Source organism: Vicia villosa, linkage group LG2 (genome assembly GCF_029867415.1).
Source record: "Vicia villosa cultivar HV-30 ecotype Madison, WI linkage group LG2, Vvil1.0, whole genome shotgun sequence".
NCBI classification, from domain to species: domain Eukaryota; kingdom Viridiplantae; phylum Streptophyta; class Magnoliopsida; order Fabales; family Fabaceae; genus Vicia; species Vicia villosa.
Window position 1 is genome coordinate 227,139,927 of NC_081181.1, and position 18,926 is coordinate 227,158,852.

Genomic DNA, 18,926 nt, shown 5'->3' on the forward strand with positions numbered 1-18,926 from the left:
GTGTACTTGCTTCTTAATTGATGATGCTTGTAATTTATTCTTCCTTATTAGTCATCATTAAAATTCTAAAATATATTTACTTTCACAACACATAAAACCATATAAACACATTATTAAACACATAATTAGATATGTCATTTATAATAATAGAAAAGGAAACAACATTCACACATTTCATAAAGGTTTTATGTAAGCTAAGTGGGAAGTCAAGGGAAATAGGATTGTTTTCCAAGAAATGTCACTATATTCTATCATATATTCTAGCCATGTCCAATTTAAAATCTACTAAATCTTTCTTTTTGTTATTATTCTTATTAAGATCATGGAAAGCTTCATAGGCAATATCATAACATTATCAATAATAAGTTTGTCAATAACAAGCACTTACTTTGAAAATGGTTCACAATATTAGAGAAGTGGATTTTTATTCTATTAGAAGTGATTTTTTGAGAGCCGGCTTTGTAAAGAACAGACTTGATTTGTCGTTTTTAGGTTTTGCTCTAATTGAGTGGGTTTTGGTGTAGTCCCCCCACTCTATTTTGTATCAGTTTCTTTTCTTTATATATAATCTTATTTTAAAAAAATGATTTTAGTAACAATCTTAAGGGTTTCATTACAATAGTTAGATGGGATGTTTAGGATGCTTAATCTTAAGGATCCGGTAGATTTGTTGGATATTAGTATGGTCATCATAACTATTTAAGATATCAAGGAAACAAATCATGTTATCAGGACCATTTATATCCTAATAGAGGTGATAGAAAATAATATGGAAAACCATCATGCTTATGAAGTTCACTTGGAAGATGAAAGCCTAAAGCCTTGACTTCTATAGAAACTTTATAGCATTATATTCTTCATCTTCTAATCATGTGTTTATTTATGTTTGATGGTGAAGTATCATCATTTTGAATATAAAATATATATTTTTGTAATTTAAGAATAAATGTATTTATATTTGATTATGAATTATCATCAATATATATGAATTTATTTAATTTTGAGTATGTTATATAAAATTATTTAATTTAATTTAAAATAAATCTTTTAGACTTTAATAATAGCAAAAATTACTTAAAAGTTATAACTAGATTATTTTATAGATAATAGGCAAAAAAAAAAAAAAACAAGACCTTTTAAATTTGTAATATATAATAAACTAGTAAGTATAAGAAAAAAATGATTTCATTTATAACAAAACATTTTTTAAACAATATCTGGCGAGATATTAATTTTAGTAGTCCATTTACATAAGTTATACTTTAAAATAATTATTGAGATGTAAATAGATTTAAAAGAAAAAAAGCACAGTCAAACATTGTTGATTTTTTAATTGACATATAAAATAAATAAATTTCAATTTACTAATATATATGTCAATTAAAAAAATACAACATTCAAATTAAAAAATTTCGTTCGCTGAACTATGAACAGAAAAAGAAAAAAAGCACAGGCAAAAAAATCAACAAAGAAAATAATGATATAGGATGGGATTTGGAATTTGTAATGTATATTTAACTAGTAATTATAAGACAAAAATTAATAGTAGCTGCGATATTAAATTTAGTAGTCTATTTTTACAAGTAGTCTATTTTTAACAAAATATTTTCTAAATAATATTTGGTGAGATATTAAATTTAGTAGTCTATTTTTACAAGTTATACTTTAATAAAATGATTATTGAGATGTAAATAGGTTTAAAATTTACATTAAACATTTTAAATAGCATTTATAAAAATAAATAAATCATACCATAGTAATATACATGCCAATAAAAAAAAAATACAACATTGAAATTAAAAAAAAAATAGTTGAGTGAGTTATGAGCAGAAAAAAAAAAGCATAGGAAAATGTTATGATAAACATAAATAGAGGAAATAAAATAAGGGTATGAGATGGGATGCTATTGGTTTCACCTGTTAATAAGGAAAAAATTATTGATTATAACACTGTACCAAAACTACAACAACAAGAAGTCGTTGTAGTATAGTGGTAAGTATTCCCGCCTGTCACGCGGGTGACCCGGGTTCGATCCCCGGCAACGGCGCTTTTTTATTCTTTTTTTCATCATTTCGTTTTACAACCTTAATGGGCCGGATTTTCAATTATTCTGGGCTCAATCGTTTTACAACCATGCTGGGCCGGATTTTCAATTATTCTGGGCTCAATTTACTGCCTCCTTTCATTTGATACAAATAAACCACAACATTAAACAAAATTATTTGATACAAATAAACCACAACATTAAACAAAATTATACCCCTGCATGTTCTTTATATATTAATGATAAATATGTTTCTACCTATTTTTGTATATTTTAAAATTGTAATTATAATTGTAATTATCAAATCATTTATAAATCCAACGAACTATTATAAATTTATGGATTTTGTAATAGATTAAAAGAAACTCATTTTATATTTTTTAAAATATGTTTTATGAAAATTTCTACAAAAATACTACTACTTATTTTAAACTAATTTTTAATATGCTAAAAACAACCTTGGCTCATGAGGTTCCAAATTTTTAAACTTTAATTAATAATTTTATATATATATATATATATATATATATATATATATATATATATATATATATATATATATATATATATATATATATATTATCATGTATTCTTTCCGTTAAAAAAAATTGGCGCAGATCTTTAAAAAAAAAGATTTCATCATTAAAGCTCCTGTTCCATTATTTTTTGCCAAAGTTCTTAAAATCTTGCCTACATGGCGTGTTGACTGTGTATCTGGCAAAGTCTTGAAGTGCTTAGGATCCTCCTAATTTAGCAGTGAGTAAAACAATTGTAGTACAAACCTTTATTAAGAGATTCCAAGCTACCTTTTATTCACAAAGTTTGTGGTCGCCCTTTAGTTACTATGAAGGGGGGATCATGCACAATTATTTTATTGTTAGCGATCTTCGAAATAACATCAGATGTTATTGAATGACTAAAATCTCTATTTGAATCTTTAAGATCCAATAAATCTAGTTCTTCAATTAACTTCTGAAATCCTCGAATTGCAACATCATAATACTGTTATACAACAAAGTGCTAGAAGATTTAATGCCCGCTTCTTGATATTCTTCACTCATCAATCCTTTAAACTTATCCTTATTTGCATCAATGGTTCAATGGCGTAAAATATATTTTGAAGAGCTACAATTTTTTCTTTATGAATACAAATAGCACATGTCTACAAAGAATGCCCAAAAATTCAAACAAGTGACAACTACAATTCACTTCCTTTGAAGGGATATGAAAAGTCACACAATAACTAGGTTTTTGTTTATAAATTTCATGAACCTTGTATATGGGCACATTAATGGAAGATTCAACTTTCTCTACAATAAACATTTGAGAGCCAACCAGTTCATCAAATCCTAAATAGTTTTCGTGTATAACTTTTTGAAGCTTCTTCTTCCACAGGGTATAAAGTGCGCAAAATTGGTTTTGAATTCATTGTCTTAAAAGTCTTCTCTCTTTCTTTATTATATCGTGCATCAAGAGCCTTGTCATATTGTTTTTCAAACTTACTTAATGGAGTACTTGAATTCAAAAAATATTTGAAAAATTTATTCGTACTTTCACTCCTTTGGGTAGTAGACACTCCAACATAAAAATTATTACACACATAAGGAGGAATCCATTTTTCTCTAATATAATATATCTTCTGAAGCCACTGATTATCTTGCAAGCCATATTTATCTATCATTGCCTCCTAGTCAGACTTAAAATCTTCAATAGTGGTTGATTGGTGAATGCTCTTGTAAAATTAATTTTTATATTCAATATATTCATGATAGATATTGCTCAAGTACTCAAGAATTTTTTTCTCAACGTGCCACATACAATAATGATGATTAACACGTGGAAACACCCTTGCAACAACATTAATAATAGCGGTGTCTTGATATGTGATGATAGTTTTAGGACAAACTCCAAACATTACTTCTAACCAAGTACTTAACAACCACATAAAACTCACTTCAGTTTCATCCCACAAAAGAGCACAACAAAAGAGAATGGATTGTTGGTAATGGGTTAACTCTAGTGAAAGGAACAAAATGCATTTTGTATCTATTTGATAAGTATGTTAGCCAAAAAATCACAACATCACCAAAGTATTAGTAAGTCATTATAGACCTTGAATCAACCCAAAAGCAATTTGCTAGTTGCCCGCCCTTCTACATCCATTTGAAATGCATACAAAAATCCCAGACTCTTCAACTGACAACTTTTAAAATATGATAACATCAAATGAGCATCCCCCCTTTCTAATTGTTTTTGTCTCTTATCACTTAAGTAGTCAATAATAACTTGTTGACTAAATCCAACATTATCAATATTGCCACTTTCAGTCAAATCTTATTTGACTATGGCAAACCAAATTCATATAACACAACAATAAGTTGTTTTTGCACTTTAGTTTTTTCCCGATATACGAAACTATGAACTTTTTGGTGTGATAAATCTACTATTTTCCTCTTTCGAATATTTGTTTGGTCTGAAATCCGTCCTTTGAACAGAGAATTTCTTAACCAATTTTAATTCTATTTATTCTTGATTTAGTGATACGACCCGTACGAAAACTAAAACTGTTGTTCTCTACATACCTTGTATAGTGATTCTTTGTATCTCTGATAGATAAAAACTCCATTACTTCATATGACTCTAATGGTGTCATAATATTGAGATTGTCTTCATTATTACGAGTAATTCCAAGCTTGCCATCATTACTAATTGGGGTAGAATCTTCATACACATCTATCATCTTTAAAGTTGTAATAATAATAGCACAAACAATCAAAAACTAAAAACATTCGATTAGCTTCAATTTAGACTTTATTTTGTCAAGTTTCAAGGTTTAAAACATTGACCATTGAAGAAAAAAATTTAATGCAATTATTTCCATAAGAATAATCATCTAAAGTGAAGTTATTACTCTTCTTTATTAATTAAATTGATACTACAATTTTTGTTTTATATAAAGAAAAAGCTATGTAATTTATAAATAAATAAATAAAAAGATAAAACTATGAAACTACTAACATTCCCAACGTTTTTAACTCAAACTAGTGTTTTTACCCGTGCGATGCACGAGATAAAATTTTTTATATTAGAAACATATTTTATAAACAGTTTACAAACAAAAATCATGTCAAATAAAATTCCATTTTTTATGAAATATATTTCTTTTACAATGTATATCAAGTATTAAATATTTTTTTCCTAACAATACTCTTACATATTGGTGATCTCCCAGTAAAGTTTACAAATAAAAATCATGTCGAATAAAATTCCACTTTTCATAAAATATATTTCTCTTACACTATGGTGTGTTAGAATATCAAGAAAGTATTAAATATTTTTTCCCAGTACAATTTTTTTTTTTTGGAAAAGAAAAAAAGAAGACATTAAATTAAGAGCACAAGATGTGCTAAAATCAGTACACATGAATCCAAATACACCAAAACACTACATACAGAACTAAAAAACTAAAGCAATACACTCAAATCCTCAAGAAAAGCTGCTGCAGAAAATTGCTACACCAGAACAGAACAACACATTACACAGATTAGCAACAGGCATCCAAATATTACGACTAAGGCACATCTGAGATGATTTCCCAGTACAATTGAATACAATAATATATAAAAATGAGATATTATATCGAAGTGAGAATTACATGACATATGCATTGTTGTTAAATTTGTTTCTAAAATGAAATATGCCTCTGTACATAAAAAGTGAACATATGCATTGTCTTATGTACCACTTGAATTTCTACAAAAGTGAATGTATGAATTCAAATCTGTCAACAATAAATAGTGTTGTAAAAAATATTCAAACTATGAAAAGTTGAGAACAAAAGCAAAAATTAATTTTTACTCTTAAGTTCTAACCTTCCAATATGAACAAAAGCAACTATTTGATGATTTTCATTCACAATATTATTAAGGTGTTCACCACTTTTGCTTCCTATATAAACTATATAAACCTGAAATTCATTCAATATTCCAAAATGTGATTCACATACTCAACCAAGAAATAACCATAACATAATTAAAATAAATAAGCTAACCTTGACTCCACTTCAAAATGCACTCATGATTTAATTTCACATTCCATAAGTAATTTGCAGTACGAGTGATTATGTATATATTACATAGAAAAAACATTGAAATGACACCACTTGTCAAATCTCTCATCTAGCGATGCATGTGAAGTGAAGGCAAATTGATATACTTGAAAAAACACTGGAAATAGCTTACTACTGATGCATGTGAAGTGAAGCCAAAATGACAAAAAACTCATAGCCACATTCCTTGTAGTATGATGATAAAAGAGAGGTGGTGTAAGAGTTCCTAGATCTACCATTAGATCAACAAAATAATCCCTAAAATTTATATCAAAACATGTCTTATAGCGCTATAACATAGCGGAACTTAAATAAAGCACCGTAGCTCCGCAATATGTATTTAGTAGATAATGATCAAATAGCAGCACTATAGTACTGTCGTTGAGTAGCAAAAATTAAACAAACCGCTCTTACCGCAATCAAGATTATAATCAATCGAATATGGAAATAACGTAATCGAAATCTAGAAGAGCACTAACAACCTTTTGGACAGCCTCATTTGTCACCCTTATGGCCTAGAATTTGGTACAACAAAAAACATAGGAACTACCTTGCTACTCTTATGATCTAGGTGTTGTGGTTTTTTCTTTGATTGTTGGCCCTTTAGTTCTTTTGTTGTTTTGGGCTGGATCGTTGGCGATCGCCTTGCGTTTATCTGTTTTTTGAATTAATCAAATTTTCATTGGTTCAAAAAAAAATTTAAAACGAATAGATATAATTAAATTAAATGAATAAAATTATATTAATTAAAACTTTCTTTTTATAGCATAAATAAAAACAACATCATACATGAGAGGTTGACAAGTGACAAACTTGCCAAAGTTCTCATTTTGCTTTATTATTATGTATGATATTGATTGCCTGCAAAAGAAAAATCCCAATTTTTGGTACGGTCTTAAGTTTTAAGAATGGTAATAACTTTATTACTCTATGGCCAAATTGCATCATGAAGGTATGCAAATAAGAAAATGATAAGTTAAGAGAGTAGTTGTATCACACATCTATAATTCTGAAATCAAATCAATATAATAAACTGAGTCAAAATCTACACGGTTCCTATTTTATTTTCTTCTCACAAAACAAAAATTAAAATGTGTCAACAAATAAAAAAATTTAAATGTCAATCTGGGAGCAATCACAATGAACAATATCAATTTTTCATAAAAAAAAAAAAATATCAGGGCAAGCACAATGAATTTCACAGTATGGAAACAAATTTCTTAGTTGTTGTTCTTCAAAAATTAGCTTTAACATATAGTTAAAAATATTAGATATGAAGAAAAAGTAGAGAATAATGGACTTTGTTGAATTGTCGACAACTTCTCTTTGGTGGTATTTGATTTTTCGGATTGTTTATTTTGGCGCTACAAAATTCCCGCTCAAAGCACGATGAAAAAAAACAAACTTCATTTTCACGTAGTAGCAAGGGTGTGAGTGAGTGGTAGTAGTTATTAACTATTTACTTTTCAGAATCGTGAAACCAAAACGTCAAGTCGTTTAACACAACATTTTACATGCAATTAAAGATCAACAAAATTTTCAAATGTTCCCTTGATCCCACTCTTGCTCCAACCGCCAACGACGACGGCGATGATGACTTGGCCTACTGGAAATGGGAGAACAACCTCACCCTGTTATCAACACTTACACCTGAACTCATCAAGACCCTAATTAAATTCCTCCACCTCCCACCGTAATCCAAAAACCAATAGTAGTCAAGAACAAGAAGAGAAGCTACGCTCAGTTCCATTTGGAATTAGGTCAATCAGATTTCCTGTTACGCTCGTGTTCCACTTGTGGCATTGAGTTTACTCTCGGAGATGTTGAAGATCAACCATCATTTCCTTGTATAAGAGGGTTCTGAGTCTTTCCTACTAAAAATTATCAACGTTTATTGAAAACTCTCAAAATCAAATTTCGGGGACAAGACTAAGTCGTTTTTGAGTGAACTTGTATAATTTTTGGTGTTCTTCTTATTCCCTTAACTCTTTAATTTTTGCAATTTATTTTCTGCCTTTTCATTTTCCGCTGCTAAGTTTTTTCAAAAATGTTTTTAAACTCTGATTTTATTTTCTGAAGTTTTTCAAAACCAATTTTTTCTAAACTACATAATTCATCCCCTCTTGTGCGTGAAGTCTCAAGTCCACAATCATGCCAATTAACACATTTCAAAGTCCTTGATACACCATCACTGCTCCATAGAAAGCTTATAGAAATTCTATCAAGTTAGTTGCACACATTAGTAGGGATATGGTGGAATTGCATTATATAGATTAGGACAGTCGTAGTAATAGATTCAAGGGTGTTTGTGATGCAGTTTGAGCGGTTTTAATGATAAAAGTCATCTGGATTATAAGAGAAATAACATGGGGTTCAGTTTGATTCGAATAGATCTTAGAAATAAAATTGAACCAAATAAAACAAAACCAAATCGAAGTAATACAATTTGGTTTGGTTCATTTTTTAGAAGTTTTGATTGAGCTATACATATAAAGGACAACATAATTTTGTGTTTAGTCATTCATACATTACCAAATAATAAAAAACAATGTCAACAAGTACAAGTTACGACACCATTTCAACACAAAATAACAAAAGAACTCAAATAACAAAATATCAAAGTGTATTACAAAGTAAAAATTGAAGTTCCAGACAATAGCATTAGTGCATTACATTACAATACTATAATAGCCACACAAAAGCACGACCTATATCAAAACTAGGAAACCCATCGCACGACTTAACAGAGAAACATTTAAATATTATAGTAGACCTTAAAAACACAACACCTAGGTGTGAAGAAGAGAAAGTCGTTTTTAATTGTTGGTTTAAGGCATAACGAGTTTGGGTTGGATGTGGGTTAAATAAAGTTTGAGTTGTAACATAATGCAATATGATTCGATTTTCAAATTATAAACCGCAAACTAAATCGAACTGTGCGGTTCTATTATAAATTGACCCAAACACTTCCGAACCAAAAACATTTTTGCGATTTTCTATTTAATTTATTTCGATTAACAATTTTCTATTGTATTAGTTCGATTTTGAATACCCCTAAATAAATTTAACCAAAAAAGTCCTACCAACTTTATTTAATAAGTTACTCGTTCAAAATGTCAATTTCGTCTTAACTCTATCAAAGATATCATTATATACCTTTAATTGACTTTTAAATTTTTAATAATAATAAACTATTTTTAATAAACAACATAATTATAAATATTTATAAAAATGACTTAAATTTAAACTTGGTACACTATACAATCTCATTAAAATTTAATCTTAAATTTAAAAAAATAAACTAAAACAAAATAGTGAAAAGGAGGCAAAATTGTAAGCGGCTAGTATAGTATTTTGATGGTATTTGATTTTCGGAATTATTTTTTGGCGCTACAGAATTCCCGCTAAGAAAAATGTAAACTCCATGTTCAGAATCGTGAAAACAAGGCTAACTTTTTCAGAATCGAGAAAACAAAAACGCCAAGTCGTTTAACACAGCAATTTCAGATGCAATCAAAGATCAACACATTTTTCAAATCTCCCTCCGACCCCCCTCCTCCTCCCGCTGCCACCACCGACGACGGCGACGATGATTTGGCCAACTGGAAATGGGAGAACAATCAACACACTATCATCAACACTTACACCCGAACTCGTCGAAACCCTAATCCAATTCCTTCACCTCCTCCAACTGTAATCCAAAAACCGGTAGTAGTCAAGAACAAGAAGAGAAGCTACGCTCAGTTCCATTTGGAATTAGGTCAATCCGATTTCCTGTTACGCGCGTGTTCCACTTGTGGTATTGAGTTCACTCCCGGAGACGTCGAAGACGAGAAATTACACGCTCAATTTCACAAACGCTATACGCAAGGAATCCAATTTAGAGTAATAACTAAATTCAAATTCACTTTTTCTCATCTCTATTATTTGATTCATCTGCAAATTGATTGTTTTTATTGTGTTTTTTTTAGGGTTGGAATAATGAAAGGGTTGTTTCTTCTGATAAAAGTGGTCGAGTTATTATGGTGTTGGAGAACGATCCGTCTTCTCACAGGAACAAGGTTGTTTATTTATTTATTGATTTTAAGATTTATCCCCATTTCTGATGAATTGTTGGGTTTTGAAGTGTTGAATGGGTTCTTGTGAAATTGTTGTTATGGCAGGTTCAAGAAGTTGTGAAGATGATGGAAATTGAGATGGGAAGTGGATGGATAGCGAATCAACACTGTAAGGTGGATAATGTTCTACTTAACCTCAAAAAACTTACTTGCAGTTTAGTTTAGATTTAGATTTTGGTACTGTTTAGATTGAATTTTGAATTATATAAGTGTGTCTGGTAGTCTTAATCACATTAGCTTAAATTGATTTATTCTTGATTTTAACATATTTGAATATGCTTGAGTAGAATTGATTCTAACCTGAAGATAGACTTTGGAGCTTTTGCCTTCAAAATTGTTTTTTTTACTGTTATATGTATTGTTCAACTCAGTGTTATATGAATATCCCTAACACTTTATACCATGGTCAGTTTTGATCAATGCAAGACCAAGCCCATATTTAAGTTTCTAGATTAAAACAAGTATATGATTACTCATTTATGAAAAAATGCTTTTAAAGGTGTAGATAATCATGGATATATCAAATGAGACTTGAGAGAGGTTCTTAGATAAATAAAATTAAGATGCAAAGGTTAAGTTCTGCTTATTATAATTTATAAGCAATGAATATTTGTTACTATTCCAACTCCGAAAGTTTTCCTTATAATGACTATGCTGTTTTTAACATATGTGAAAAACATCATGTTAGGCTGTTTTATACATTATTGATTGGCATGTTTGTACATATACAGGTTTATTTGTTCATTTCTCTCCAGAAGGTTGTTGGGTGCGTGATTGCAGAACCAATCAAAGAAGCATTTCCTGTTTTGTCTTGCTCAGATGACGGACAATCAGCTAGCGCAAAGAAAAGGGAGAAGAAGCTGTCTCCAACCACTCTCCAGTTTGGGAATATCGTTTTTCAAAGGGAAGTTGGAAAAAGAGCTGCGAAAGTGAATGTGAGTGATTCTATGGATGGTAGGGCGATTGTATGTGCAAGCAAACCTGTTGCTGCTGTTTGTGGCATTAGAGCCATTTGGGTCACTCCCTCCAACAGAAGAAAACACATTGCTAGCCAATTGCTGAATGCCGTGAGGTAAACATAACTTGGTTTAGTTGTTTCTCATGGAAATAGTACCCTGCAATGTCTGAATAGTACATAGATTTGAGAGACAATAACAACAATTGGATTCAAATACTACACAAGCAATGGAGTAATATCACATCTTTTAAGCATTTAGACTTAGTACTAACTATTTTGAATTAGTGTTAATTGGTTTATTATTCTTTGTTCAATTTCCGGCTAGTTGATTCAATTTTTTTCTGCACTAAATTTATAACAGGAAAAGTTTCTGCACAGATGAGCTTGAACGTCCTCAGCTAGCATTTTCTCTACCAACCTCGGTTGGGAAGGCATTAGCCTGTAGTTACTCTGGCACTGGATCATTCTTGGTGTATAAAGCAGTTTAAACAGTGAGTAAACAGATGTTGAAATCAAATGAAGAAGTATAGATGACATGTTCTTCACTTTCTGTCGGTAAATGTTTAGGCAAAACCTTATTGCCAGTGGTGTAATGAATGTTGAGTAAGAGATTTCATATGCACTTAAAAATGTATTTATGTTTGTATCTTCAGTTATATATGACATTAACCATTAATGGTTGTTGTAATGAGCCACCATCAATGAGAATGTTTGTTAGTATTTGATTATTCCCCTGTAGTATGTCATGCTGAGTTCTGTTTCAACATTCATTTGTCAAATTATTTAGATATTGATGAAGGGTGCCATTTAAGGTGGAAACAATTGATCATGTTTGCGCTTATTTCATAAAAGTGATCCTCAAATGTGAATCAAACCTGTTGTACTAGAATAATAATTGTTAATTAAACCATTTTCAAGACCATTTGTACTAAGTATGCTGAGAACAAAATGTTGATTATCTTGGTGTTATTTAACTACTAAAATCTGTCTTCACTATAAACACATTAGGTAAGACTTTGTCAAAACAATCACATACTTTTGCAACCATATAGATTTCCCTCTGTCTAATTTAAATCTATAATATAAAACCATTTTTCTCAAATGTGAATCAAACCCGTTGTACTAGAATAAGAATTGTTAATTAAACCATTTCTCACTGGTTTTAAAGTTACAATTTTTCTGTCAATGCTTTTTTGCCTGACACGACAGTACCAGTTGCAACTTTTTGTGCTTATACGACAGTTGCCGTCCGATCTTCTGATCAAAGGTGGTCAATCTCTTAAAAAGGTGAAATTGTAGTGACAAATTTTCGATCTCTTTCGGATGATATTAATTTGAACACATTGCTATACTGGGGAGGATGACCCTTATTTCCCTATACCACTTTATCTTGAAAAGGGACTAACCAATGAAGTATGACTATGCATTCTAGATTTTTTAGTTTTATCGACACTGTCTGTTTTGAGATTGTTTCATTCTACTATCCTTTCTTGAAAATTGGTTGTGAAAGCATGTTCAAATACTTCTGCTGCTAAATTAACTTCCGAAACTAATGCTCAGGTATTCACTATTTCCAATTACTTTGCTGTTATGGTGGTTTAATAATTGTTTTATTAGTTTCTAATGATTTCATTGGTTATGTAGAAAAATACTTATTTGTAGCAGCTGGAACTAGATATGAAGAATAGACAATCTAGATTAATGGATGTCAGTGGGAACTCTCAGTGGAGATATTAATCTGGTAATAATTGTTTAAAAATCAGTAAATGGCTTTCTTTGATTGTAACAATAACAATTGTAGTGGCCACTAATTACAGCCACTAAAAATCTGGTAAAAATTACTTTCTTTATTAAGATCGATGGTGTTTGAATCAGCGGGCATGTCCTGGCGCGTGCGGCTATTAATTGTGAGAAACCAAAGTCTGGGTCAAAGCATCAATATGCCAAGTTCAAATCAACAGGTTAATTCTAAGTTAGGTGTCATTGATCGGGTCCAAGGGAGGTTCGATTCGATTGAGGATTTGTTTGAATGATCGATTGAGGGGATTATCAGTTGGTCGCAGCTCCTTCGCTCATCAGATAGCGTAGCTTTGCATCTGATTTCTATCGCATCAAGTAATCTGTAGCCTGAGGCTGAATGTTTCTATCGATGTTTCGAGCCTGATTTGAATCAATGCTACAGCATTCAGGGCAGCCTTTCATGTGCATTTTGTTGTTGTTGTTTGATTGCGTATGATGTGCATTTATATCGAACCGCTTAAAATACCAGTGGAATAGTATTCCAATGTTTTAGCTTTCTGGTTGGAACAATGATTTTGGTGTTAATAGCTTGGTTTATGATAGGGTATATAATTTTCTTTCTGTCACAGGGAACTGATAAACACATCGTTGTGTCGACAACATATATGCCGATATTCGATTCAATGTTAACGATCGACCACACTTACAATTTGTACTCCAAACAAAAACTTGTGCTCCTAATGATGCACCGGGCGCCATGCTCTGAGAAAGCGACTTGAAGAGGTATACATACATTTTTATTGTGGCTAATGGTCCTTTGAATGATTTTTTTAGTTTTATGAGTTACTCTCTGTTGTTTCAGCTTGGATACGAACTTAAAGACGACCAAGTTGAGAGTTTGTTTTGGCATTTCAAAGTTGTGGCTGAGCAAAAGAAGGTATATAAGAACGGGTGATTTTATCCTGTTCCATTTCATTGACTCAATCAACAAATTGGGTTTATACTTAAACTTTCTCCATTTAAATAGTAATAATAATTTCTCTAATCATCGTGTCTGATGTCCGATATGTTCATTCCCCAAACTTGGCTTACATTCTATGGATTTACCGACTAGATATATCTTTTATGATTAAGCTACACAACACGCCGTACTTTCATTACGGTAAATAATATTTGAAAGATTTCTATATTGAAGGAAGCATGGATTTCTAATGCTTAAGTTAGCGACGAGACATGAAGGTTACAAACAGAAGGAATCGGTAATGATATTTTTTATATTGTTGTCATCATGTGTTTGGAAATGAAAAGTTTGTATTGATGTTTATTATGCTTGCACATGATATTGGTTTGGGAAGATGGATTTTGCAACTTTCCAGCATCAGCAGCAGCACCTGAAATCAACTCTGGTGGTGATTGTCCTAACTCATCGTCATTGGTTTACAGGAACTGTGAATTAATTCAGCCTTACAAAGGTCTTCAACCTGAGCTTTTCTTCAAGATGTCACATGACATCTATAACTATGGAGAAGGGTATGAATCTTAGTAACATTCCCAAATTGCTTATTCTTGAAAAAGTTGGAAGAAAATAGGCTTAATTATAGGCATAAATTTATGTATTTATGTTGCAGACCATAGACCTCATTGCTGTTAGAGAATGTGTTGTTCAATTAGAAGATGTTCACAAGGTTTCATCTCTCTCTCCTCTCAATTAGGCACTAACATGATAAAAACACGTGTAATTACACTCAATTGTATTATTTTCTCAACAGCAAAGGTGGAGCTGTGACAGATTTTCTTTGAATAACCAAAGCGCTGCAGTATTATATCTATGACTGCAGTATTGTGTCCGCTGATTTTTTAGAGATTCCGCGTCTGATCAATTCTATTTCAAGTGGGTTTGCTCTGCCAGATTATTTTTGTTACAGGTTGTTTCAGTCTGGTATTGGTGGCTGTTAAGGTTTTTATTCTCTGCAGAATTTAGCACTTGGCCGTGGTGACTGTAGTTTTAGTATTAAGAATTTGATTGTAATTGGAACTGTATATTATTGTCTATTTGTATTGGTTTTGGTGGGAGTACAAGGGGGATGTGTGATGGTACGTTTTGTTTTGGATTGTAACTGTGGCACTGCTTGTGCATGGTTATTTCATTAATATACTTTTGCTTCTTCAAAAAAAAAATTGAGTTCCCACTTCGTTGGATTATGTACTTTGTTGGAATGCTGTTTGGTTGAAAAATAGATAGTTCACAATTAAAATGAATAACATAAATGATACAAAATAAAAAAAACGAGATTCAAAAAATGCTTTTATTATAATATTTTTCAATTTATAAAAGTACTAAAATTAAAATATTAAAATAATTTTAAGATTTAAATTTTTAAAAAAAATCATTTTATAATAAATTAGAAATAAATGAATGATTAAAAGATATTTACTACATAAAAAACCGAAGTTTATTGGACGTGTTTGGATCAGGGGCGGATCCAGACAATATATATTGGTGTGGCTAAATATAAACGAAAGTACGAACTAAATCACATTAAAAATGAATAATAATATTCAATGCAATACATTACAATGAAAATCGTCTATCATTCATTTCTTGAAAATGAGCTAAAATAACATCATTGTTAATTGTTCCAAGAACATCTTTTTCTATAAAAGTTACAAGACGATCATTTAACCACTGATCACTCATTTTGTTACATAATTGACTCTTCACAAACTTCATAGCTGAAAAAACACGTTCCACACTTGCAGTTGCTACCGGCAAGACTAAAGCCAATTTCAAAAGCTTATAAACCATATCAAATGTGTTGCACTTATTTGTTTCCACAAATTTTGCACAAAGATCTGAAAGTCCTTTTAAATTTGCAAATTTTGGATCACATCGAACATTTCTAACATAATTTTGAAGTTGATGTCGCATCACCACTTCCGGCACATCCACAAAATCATTTGGATAAAGCTCAACCATCCTTAATAACTTTTTCACATCAAAAGCTGCAAATGACGATGAAGGACTCAAACATGAAACACATTCTAAAAGTTCAGTATTCTCTTCATCAAACCTAGCATTGAGCTCGTGCAACTGCAAATCTAAAACATTAAACAAACAATCATGCTTATAATGATGCAAATTAGAAACACTAGAAGTTGTAGCATGTCGCCTAGGTTTCTTCCCTTGCACATATGATGCATCCATGTCAGGCACATCAATGTCAAGCTTATTGCAAATTTCCATAACCTTAGATATAAGCTCTTCCCATCCATCATTCCTCATTTCTTGTAATTCTTGTTTGGTAGCATTGACAAGTGACAAAGCATTCAAAAGATCTTGATCACGCTTTTGTAACGCTACACTCAAATCATTTGTAAATCCTAAAATCTCAACCATCATATATAACATGAAGATAAAATCAAATGATTGAAGCACATCTAACAAAAGCATAGTTTCACCATATTTTTCAAATGACGTATCATTTCCAACTTCTTCAAGTACCCCAATAATGGCACCATACAAAGTCATCAAACTAGTGAGAGTCCTAAAGTGGGAACCCCAACGAGTGTCACCGGCTCTAGCAATAGATGATTCTTGGTTTAACCCACTACCAGTTTCTATTTGGCCCTCTTCAATCAATTTAGCAAACTGAGCTACTTGTTTGTCCCGAAGTAATTCTTGTCTCTTATTAGAAGATCGAATGAAATTAACAAGCATATTGACCTTACCGAAAAACCCACTAACATCTTTGTGAGTCTTAGCACATGCAACAAGTGCCAATTGAAGTTGATGGGCGAAATAATGCACATAATAAGCAGATGGATTCTCATTTTGGATTAAAGTTCTCAAACCACCAAACTTACCTCTCATATTGCTAGCTCCGTCATACCCTTGCCCCCTAATGCTAGATATACTCAAGCCATTAATAGACAACAACTTCTCAAGGGCCTCCTTAAGTGACTTAGCACTTGTTTCTTTAACACTTACAATTCCAAGAAACATTTCTTTTACCAAACCTTCATTATTAACATAGCGAATAACAACAGCCATTTGTTCTTTACCAGCAACATCACCAGATTCATCAATCAAAACACAAAACACATCATCCGCAATATCACATATAATTTGTTGAGTTATTTCACATGCACAAGCAGCGACAAGATCCTTTTGAATCTTAGGGGAAGTCATAAGGTTATTTCCCGGAGCACAATTAATTACACTAGCTATCTCCGGGTTGATTTCCTTTAAAGTATCCACCAACTCAAGAAATGGCCCCTTAAATAAAGAGTTAAGAGACTCATCACTCCCTCTAAATGGCATGCCACACCTCAAAAGAAACTTAGTAGCTACAAGGGATGTGTTTACACGAACACGGTATTCGGCATTCATTTGCTTAGTTTGATTAACAAACGAGGCCTTAATACTTTGGTTTGGATTCATGAGAGCATAACCCATATGCACACAATCAACATGACTATTGGAAGAAGTAGCATGATTAGCCAACCTTTGAGCATTCTTCCAATCACCAAAACCGTCTCCCACAAAGTGATCCCCCCATACTTAGAAACATTTTTAAACAAAAAACATGGCAAACAAAACACTAGGTCCTTAGATTCACTATAATCAATCCAATCATACAAATCAAACCAATTTTTGCAAAATCGACGCTTTTGTTTACCTTGAATAGACCAAGGGTAAACGAAATTGTGAGGAGGTTGATGACGACCTATTTTTAAATAAGCTTTCCTTACCTCATTTTGGATGTCGGGATGATAGCTTGAAATTGGAGGCCTAATTCCCGGATCCGTTTCCAACAATTCATAATCAACAACTTTGATACTTTCCGATGCTTCTACATTAGTCGAAGAAGTAGCTTTGTCTCTAGAGAGTACCGGAAAAAATTTCTTCATCCTATAAAGAGAACAATGAAACCAAATGATTAGAAAGAAAATAGTTCATGAGAAATTAAGAAAGTTGGTATTTTTAATAAATTGGGGGTTTAGGGTTCAACTCAAAAAGGAGAAAAGAATGAGAGAAATTTGAAATACCCACTTTACCTTTGATTTTCAATCACACACAAATAAATGCAACCAAGTCAAGTGAACAAATTGGAGAAGAAAATAATGAAATTTTGGATTAAAAAATATGAGAATAAGAGACAAATATGAGAGATAGTGGGGTTTGAGAAGAAGAGAAAAAGAAGTTATGGTGTGAGAGAGAGAAAGAAAGAAAATAGAGATATTAAGAGAGAGAGAAAAGTGAATTGTTGTATTATAGTATTTTTTAATTTACAAATTAATTTAATTTTAGTTTAACTAAATATTATATATACTATATAAAAAAAAAAAGTAAAAAAAATGGTGTGGCTAAAGCCACACCGTGCCTCATAATGGTTCCGCCCCTGGTTTGGATGCCATTTTGTGAGAACCGCACGGTTCGGATTGGATTTCGGATTGATTTTTCAAAATCGATCCAAATCAAACCGAACCGCATGTATATGTATTTTGTAATTGTTTATTTTTTATTAGTATGATATGTTACATAAATTTATTATTATATGATAATTAATTCTTTTACCTTATCTATTAGTTTAGTTTAATATATTTATTATTTCATTTATTTCAACTATAATCGATCATTTTTATTTTTTAATATTAACTTTTAATATACTATATGATATATATTATATCAAATCTATGATTTATTAGTATTTTTATAATATTAATAAAAATATACTTTATAATTTGGATATCCAAAAACAGATTCAAATTAAACTGCATTAAATTGGATTGGATCGGATCAGATTAGATTTTTTTAACATATCATCCAAAACCGAACCAAACCGTAAGTAAATTTATTTTTAGATCGGATAAGTTTTTTGCCTTAAAATCGATCCAAACCGAACCGCGAACACCCCTAGCACTGGTAGTGTAAACTAACTTTACACATACAACCAA

The 18,926-nt window shown here is 31.2% G+C and overlaps 1 protein-coding gene, 1 non-coding gene and 1 pseudogene across 2 annotated transcripts; 2 read left to right on the forward strand and 1 right to left on the reverse strand.

Moving 5' to 3' along the window:
• Nucleotides 1-1,975: 1,975 nt before the first annotated feature.
• Nucleotides 1,976-2,047, forward strand: TRNAD-GUC (transfer RNA aspartic acid (anticodon GUC)). The gene has a single exon. It is a non-coding gene; the product is annotated as a tRNA-Asp (tRNA).
• Nucleotides 2,048-9,507: 7,460 nt separating this feature from the next.
• LOC131648388 (protein CHROMOSOME TRANSMISSION FIDELITY 7-like) lies at nt 9,508-12,020 on the forward strand. The gene is made up of 5 exons (XM_058918152.1): nt 9,508-10,037; nt 10,124-10,213; nt 10,316-10,384; nt 11,002-11,342; nt 11,590-12,020. Exons 1-5 carry the CDS (start codon nt 9,660-9,662, stop codon nt 11,714-11,716), a joined length of 1,005 nt encoding a protein of 334 aa, XP_058774135.1. The 5' UTR covers nt 9,508-9,659; the 3' UTR covers nt 11,717-12,020.
• A 3,520-nt stretch (nt 12,021-15,540) lies between these two features.
• On the reverse strand, nt 15,541-17,903 carry LOC131648389 (uncharacterized; annotated as a pseudogene).
• Between the last annotated feature and the right edge of the window lie 1,023 nt (nt 17,904-18,926).

Excerpts from the sequence above, each read along its gene's own strand:
- LOC131648388 (XM_058918152.1), top strand. The coding sequence starts at position 9,660 with ATGCAATCAAAGATCAACACATTTTTCAAATCTCCCTCCGACCCCCCT. Across the intron at positions 10,038-10,123 it reads CGCAAGGAATCCAATTTAGA|GGTTGGAATAATGAAAGGGT; the intron begins GTAATAACTAAA and ends TGTTTTTTTTAG. Across the intron at positions 11,343-11,589 it reads CAATTGCTGAATGCCGTGAG|GAAAAGTTTCTGCACAGATG; the intron begins GTAAACATAACT and ends AATTTATAACAG.